The sequence below is a fragment of the Wasmannia auropunctata genome, unplaced genomic scaffold (genome assembly GCF_000956235.1).
Source record: "Wasmannia auropunctata unplaced genomic scaffold, wasmannia.A_1.0 LD335634.1, whole genome shotgun sequence".
NCBI classification, from domain to species: Eukaryota; Metazoa; Arthropoda; class Insecta; order Hymenoptera; family Formicidae; genus Wasmannia; species Wasmannia auropunctata.
Window position 1 is genome coordinate 1,021,325 of NW_012027256.1, and position 8,072 is coordinate 1,029,396.

Below are 8,072 nucleotides of genomic sequence, written 5' to 3' on the forward strand. Positions count from 1 at the left end.
TGTTCTCTAAATAAATATATAAATATTGTCTAAACACCATGCTTGGCCCTTTTAATCTCATTTATCTCATAAATCTGAAGTCTCATGAATCTGAAGAAACAGAGCAATTTTACAGCTTGATTCGTATTCAGCGTCTAAAAATCTACGGGAAATGACTTAAGAAATCCAATCTGCATCTATAATATCGAATGTTTTCTTCGAAATTTGTTAAGAGAAATATTTGTCTAAAGAAATACTTCTCTCTGTATTTGTACCAATCAATTTGTCTAATAATTTTAATTCAAAATCTTTTAGTTTCTACTTGTAACTTATTGCATCTTGATATAATCATATATAATCTTTTTAATTAATCCTCCAATATACGAAACGTATTTAATCGAATGAATGTAGCCTTTGAGAATTTTTTCTCGTAAGAACGCTTACCAACTCTATAAAATAGATTTTGCGAAACTAATATATGTATCAAAGGAAGTAATATAACGGAAAAAAGAAAAATGCCTTTTTGTCAATCATCTGCGAAATTCGGGAATTCACAGATTCCACAGTTATATCATCCGATTTGAAAATTTCTTCAATAAAACGTGCAATGAATATTTTATTTTCCTTTGTGGCAAAGGAGCCACGTTTGTCGACAGAAATACATTTGGCTCTAAAGGAAACGGTTGGAATCGTATCTCCGTCGCGTATTATGCATGGAAAATATTTTGCGACACATTTTGCGACTAACGCGCCCAATGTGAAAAGATAGTATTGAATCATTAAGAGCGCGGGACAAAAACCTCAGCATATTGCAGATAGCGGATAAACGACAATAACAGAGAGAATATTCAGGAAGCGTTTCGCGCATATCCTTTTTCTCTTTAGATAATAGATCGCAGGAAAGCGAAGTCGTCCCGCACAGTCCCGAGCTTATCACAATTCAAAATTCCTTTTGACTCGAGAACAAATGGAATCTTTCGCTTCCGATACGGAAAACGGTTTCAGACGGCCTCTAATGTCACTTTTCTTTTTTCGCGTGCTCGCACACACATATTTCTAGTACTGACATTATTTTTAAAATTTTTAAACATATAAAAATATTAAACAAAAAAGAAATGATTAGAATGTAACCTAAAAGAAAAGATATTTGGTATTTGCAACTATAATTGCATGGTAAAATAATTATGGTTAAAAGTACCATTTTTATAGTTATTATTTCTATAATTTCAGTAATGATAATTATATTTATAGTTCTATACCAAACAAATATATAATTGGCGCCGAAGAGAACTATACATTATGATAATTGTAATCATTTTTTTCTCTCATTGTCAGTGCAATGTATATCATATAACATCTATAGGATTTTTTGTACAAAAAAAAAAGATAAAGATTTTTCAAATAAATTATTTTTTTAAAATTAGAATTACAAATCTAAAGAAATAATCTTCAGTATTCCCGTTCAAATTAAAGTCACGTAGAAGTTTATATGGTTTTCTTGATTCCGAAAAACTTGAAGCACATAAGATATAGCTGAATAATTTTTTGTGTTTAGAGTCACAAAGTTTCCCCACAGGCTTGACAAGCGTGAATACTTCGAGGAACTTGGTAACAATGATAAAGGAGCCACGTCGGCTAAACCGATGACTCAGAATTTCTTCAAATCCCTAAATTGAAATATGCTCTTTCGTGACATTATCCGACGGAGACCGGGACCAGGGACAGGTCGCGGAAAGTCATGATACGAAATCGTGATAGATAAACCGTTTCCCGCTTGGATTAGCGTAACGTTGCTTGCTGAACTGCATGCCATGTATCATTAGACCGAAGATAAAGGTTCCACCTGGCATCTACGCCGACACGCACTTTCGCGTGCCACACCTGGCATCGGGGAAAACGTCGCGGAAGCGATACAAAGAAATGGTCTCCGCCTCGTCGAGGCTGCACGACCTGGAATGGCAACCGGGAATACGTTACCGGCGACGAAACGAACGCGGAGGTCGGACAGGCCACTGAGTGCGCCGCGGTTATAAATTTAAGTATGGCTCTTTGTTTGTACAGATGAAAGCGCTTCCCTCTCCACTACTGTTAAATTTAGTTTATTTTGACGGAAGTTCTTTGAATATGCAGAGTGCCACGTAAGGGCAGCGTTAAACTTCAGCAACGTATTCTACCGGTAGTTACCCGAAGACGGCTTTCTCCTTCCGCGAGATTTGATTAGATTCCATATTTCATCGTGACTTTAGAATAATAAACATCTTGTAACATCAAGTCATCGTCACGTCAAGATTAATTCCTCCGTCAAAGTTAATTTTCGCTTGGCACGAAGTGAAAAATAATATTGTTTAATCGATAATTTACGCTAAGTAATTACATCACTCCTGCAATATCCTGTGTTGTATCTGTAGCATTGAAGATTATTCGACGTCCTGTCGACGATCTGCAAAATGAAGATATGTAGCGCCTTGCTATATCTTCGTTTTATCTATAGGTACTATTACGAAATTAATGATATTATTAATACGACAGTGGCAAATAAAGATTCAAGTGCTAAAGCTTAGCGCCTCGCTATAATTTGCAAAATCAGCGTTTCGATATTCACGAATTCGAATTCTCTACGTGGCCTTTACCGCTTCCCTTTGGACGTACGTGCGATCGTTTTGTTACTTTTGCAGAAAGAAACGCCGCTATTTCTTCTCCGCGATAAATATTTTCGAAGGATGTTGCGAGTACGTGTGTAAACACCAGAAACTCATACAATTTTACGCCGCCACGTCTATATACGTGCGGACCCTCTCGCGAGTAGAAAGTCCGTGTACAATCGCTACCGATCGATCTTGCGTGTAACTTTACATGCATCGCGGGCATAATTTATGCGAATATATAGGGCACCGAGAAGATTGCCAGCTTGATGTCATAATACGAGTTTATATTTGGAAAAATGCGTCGATAGGTACATAACATATATACTGCTCAAGTTACAGACCTCTCGAGCATTATTATATATATACACGAGGTATCTTTGAACTACCGCGCTTTATTCTAACGACAGATGTTATAGAAATAACTGGAAAATATTGTACTGAGAAAGAAGACATGTACAAGTACCGGTTTCTGAATAGAAGAAAACAACAAATAAATTAATCGCAAGTGACGTACAATTTTGGCACAATCAATGGCAAATATATTGTAACGTCGAACCTGATGTATACATGGTCCGTTTCGAAAGGTCACATACAAATAAAATCGCAATGTTAAATTTACCGAAATATCAACAAAAACTGCAAGCGGTCAATCCTGATTTCTGTCTCATTAAAATAATAGTATCAAATCAAGCATGTTCCTGGAAGCTTCGTACATAATCGAACAAGAGAATGGAATTGTGTAATATTTGTAACGTTGTTCGAATTGTGTCATGTTATATATAAAACAACTTCAGAGTTGTGCTTCGTGTTACACTACTCTTTCACCTTAATTGCATTATTGTTCCAAAACAAATTTAATAATGGTTGAGAGAAATCTCGCGCGGTTCGTCGAAAACATGATGTAAATATCCTTGTTGTAAAACATACCGATTAGGTTGCCCTGATAAATGTGGGAGACGTCGCAGTCGTGCTGTCTCTCCCCCGTGGATCCCTCGACGATTAGGTTGTTGCTAAAGGTGGTCAAGTCCCGCTTTAATCGGACATGGAAGTCCTTGCCGTGCGCGCGAAACTTCAACGTCACGGTACTGTCGCGGTTGACCGACCTCTTCGCCCTCAGGTGGCTTCGATGGACCTCCTCGACGGGATATGACAGCGTTTCGTAGTGGCGGATGTACTCGTTCAGTCGACGAGCTGCGAACACACGAAATTGCATATAAATTACGTGACGCACTTGAAGCGAATCAAACGCAAAGTGTTAAATTAAGCCGCTATTCCAATTTCGGATTCCGACTTGTCGCGGAATCGCCCCTGTAATATTAAATAGCTCAAGTCAATTCAATTTTAAGGCTCGTTATGTAGAGAAGCCGAACTGGCTACAGAAATAACTGCTATAAATATGCAGGAACGTCGCAGACGTCGGGCATTTCCTCCAAACTACAAATAACAGAGTCATATTTTATTCCACAGAGTTTAAAGCCGCATCACGGATAAATAATGGCCGGCCGAACTCGAAACGCGTGCAAAAACTGCTCGGCAGCTCCCTGAGACTCGTAATCAGGTCGATCGAATAATTCAGTATCCACCGTGCGGATTTTTGTGTACCCTCGCACAAGCTTGCCCACCAGCGAAGAGGTGAATGGACTATACTCTTCGCCTAACAAGTCCCAGCTCGGCTCATATTGCACGATAAAAACGGAGAGGAGAGGAGCGGAGGGAGGGGAGGTGATCCGATCGACGTGCTGCCGTTTGAGAGAACTGAACGGAGAAACCCTCCAGAGATTCGAAGTTGCGTAACTCATCCCCCTAACGTTAACGAGACGAAAGTGCCCCGCGGAGAATGACTCGGTAGTAGCTTTCTTCTCCCTCCCACTTTTTCGTGTTACTTGTAATTTCCGAAAGCACAGCATGAATTTATATCAAACGACTTTTGTCCCATAAAAAATTAAGAAAAAAAATCCTAAGTAACCGTGCGCGACGAAAGGGAGATGTAACGGCTACGTGAAGAGCTACCACAATCTCGGGCTTCGCCATATCTGCCAGGCGATACGAGGGTGTTCACCGGCACTCACGGGTTGCCGTTCCCGGAATCCCAAACGCTTTCCGCGAGATGCGCGCGTTACTCCCGGCAAGCTCTCGGAACAACGCCGCCCGGTAGTGTATGAATATTATGGAGGGCAAAAATGCACTTTCCTCGTCGCGTCATTTAGCCGATTTCTAAAGAGCGTCGCGGCGCAAGCACCTCGCATTATGCTTTACGAGACGTCGCTGTACCCTCCTCCGCCTATATATATATATATATATATATATACCTCGCACTCACGATAAGTGCAATTGCGCAAATGAGTCAGCCCGATGCCAGACGCGTAACTTTTAAGGCTGATCACGGTAAATGAGGCGCGTAAATCCCGAAGTTCTTAATGCTTTCGAGCCTATTTGCCGCGCGAGCAATGCTAAATTGCGTCGCGCTAAACGAAGATATCCGCGTGAGAGCTTCGAAAAGCAAACGCAAACGTCCATTTTCGTTCTCCGAAATGACTGACAAAGAGCTTGAAATTAGATCGCCATATTGGCACCTCTGGTCATTTCTCTTCAGAATTTTAACTGTTACTGTTTTCTTAGGTATTAATAGAACTAGAGATTCTGTTTTCTTAGGCATTAATAGAAATAGAGATTTGTTGGCAGTTGTCAGAGCAAAATTTTGTGTTAAAAAATTTTTCTTCTTTCTGTTTTTACGAGAATAGATTATTCTTTTTTTTTCCTTTCGCGTTTACAATTTACATGACGTGCAAAACGAGATCATTTTATTATTCCGGAAATTCGATATCCGTCCGATATAGCATTTATTCATGAAGAGCTATTTCATAAATATCGCGAAAAATTTACGAAGAGTCAAGAGGAGTAATTTATGTGTCCAGAGAGAAAGGTAGAAGGAAATGAAACTGTTTTATGATCGGCATTTTTATCTTGACGTCAGACATTTAATCTCATTATGCGCTGAAGAATTACCTCGTGCTGCGCCCAGTATCCGAGAAATCATAAAGGTGCTTACGCAAGAATGCACCTTCACGTTCGAGAGCCATAATTATAGCGTCCTATTAGGGCGCGCACTGAGTATCATTTCTCTTTTCATTACTTATTCCGATACTAAATGACATCTTTCAAAAGTATTTAGTGCTGTAATTTACGAACATCAAAAGAAATTTCTGATAATGCAACTGAATTATATTTTTTCGAGTCGTATTTCGCTTCCGCGTAATATTGCGAGTGGAAAAATTGATTTTTATGAAAGCAGGCAGCCCCTGTACTTTTACTTATAGCTTAGCGAGTGACGGAGAACGTTAAAAAAAGCGGAAGGAAACGTTAAGGCTCTCTAGGTTTCATTCTTAGATCGCGGTATCGGAACAAAGAGGAATTTTACGTGGTGAGCTCGAAATAAGCTGATTGTCCATCCTCGCCTAAGACTCTCGTCTTCGTCCGTTGAATCGAGCCGTCGAAATAGACCATAAAACCGAACGGGAAAGACATCAATAAACGTCCCATCCGTATACATATTAAAGGAAATGTTTAATTCGTGAAATGATTGCGATGTATCTTCGGTAATGTTGTAATATGTTCCCTAGAAAAAAATAACTACCATACCGGTTCCATGTTCGTTGCCAATATCATGTACACGACGTCCGCCGAGGTATGAGAATCAATAAAAACATTCATTATAATTTTTTAACGAATGTGAAATTAATCGTTCCTTAATAAAACTTTAATTGAACAACGTCACTTTCTGCCTCGCAATTTTCAATATATCAATATAATTATTGAACAAACGCAATGCCACCGACGCAATTATATAACTGTAACGAGACGATATTCAGATAATCGCAAAAATATTTATAAAATGCCTTGACAATTAAACTGCAGATTAAAATTTAATTAAAGTTTGTCCACGTGAATTAAAAAATCAGAGCCTTCGTGATATTTTTTTGCTTGATTCGTCAAGCAGGTTAAGTCAATTTCCAATGCTAAACAATGTCGTAATTATATTATTACCGAACGGAATCGTGAGATTCGTTAAGTAATAATAAATTCCGCTCACTCACTGTTAAACCTCATATATTCCGACGAATATCCTGTATCAAATAAAAACTCGGGAAACGAGATGCGACTCGCTTCCACATTTCCATCCGCTCTCGAATGAATAGAAGGATTCGAAACGAAACATGAAAACGTATCGACATCTAAAGCTGCAGGGACGCATATGATGCATGAGACAGACTGCGACGACGTACCTTTTTATGCATTGTAGCGGGAGGCGGATCGATACGGCGTTCGTATAACGTTACTAGTTTATCTCAGAGCGTGAAAATTCCGCCGGTTTTGTAGCGCGAAGAAATAAATCAAACCCGCGCCTTGCATCTTTTCGACGCAAAAAAAAAATATGCCTCCGTAACGAACGTAATGATACCTTCGAATACGTGGCGATAAAGTAAAAATATAGTTCGCGTTCTGCGTGACAATGAAAATAAATCACTCCGGCAATCCGTTTTTCCGACGCGTAATTTCAGAACGTTCGCGTATCAGTTGACGGAATTAAATAAAATTAAAATGTGCAGTTATGAACAAGAGAACATCACGCTTTGACAAACGCATTTCATCTCTGGCATATTCGAAATAAATCTTCTCACCTTTCGCTCCTACCGATCGAATATCCGACGGGCCATGCGCGACAGACATCGATCCAACTTATTTTCGTTTGTTGCTCGCAGCACGAAACAAAATAAAAATCGGAACAAAGTGAAAAATGTAACGTCCCTCATATAATCCGGGTGCCCAGAAACAAAGAGACACCGGGAAATGAAGAGTCATTACCGCGCTTCAATGTAATTTCATAGCCGCCGTTGTAATTCTATTCACTTTCAAGAGGATGTAGTAAATGAATAAAGCGTTCGATGCAAACGCGGTTTACAAACTGTCAAGGAAATTGAATCAGTCACAAGAAAATCTTTTTACCACTCTTTTTACTGATAAATATAAGATAAAGTGATAAAAAAATTATTTGGACATTTCTCACTCGTTAAACATCAGTATTCGAGATTGTACATAACAAAAAAAAATTGGAATCGTCCGGACTTGCATAACAACAAGGCTTTACTTGGAAAACCTTGATTTGTCGCTGCGGGCCGTCATGAATTCAGAACGAACTCCATTCCCAAATAAAATCCGCTTCTACAATTGCGAGCGGTTTTCTTGAATAACATTTATCGTTTCATCCGAGTTCTAATTACGTCCTAACGAACGGAAAAAAAATAACTTTAGCCACGGGAGGACGACAAAATATCCATCCTGGAACGGTAGGTAAGTACGTCGGTTTCGCAACTACTTTAATGCCGGCGTCGAGCGGGGAAAAAACGAAAAGCAATATTCTGAAGAGAGATCGAGGGGAAGGGGGGGGGA

The 8,072-nt window shown here is 39.3% G+C and overlaps 1 protein-coding gene across 2 annotated transcripts in view; it reads right to left on the reverse strand.

The window, feature by feature from the left end:
• LOC105456549 (disintegrin and metalloproteinase domain-containing protein 10) overlaps positions 1-8,072 on the reverse strand; it is a 128,884-nt gene that overhangs the window by 16,480 nt on the left and 104,332 nt on the right. For both annotated transcript variants that reach the window (XM_011700677.1, XM_011700676.1), the window contains exon 2: positions 3,552-3,815. In XM_011700677.1, the coding sequence (XP_011698979.1) occupies positions 3,552-3,815 (264 nt within the window). The remainder of the gene's footprint in view (positions 1-3,551; positions 3,816-8,072) is intronic.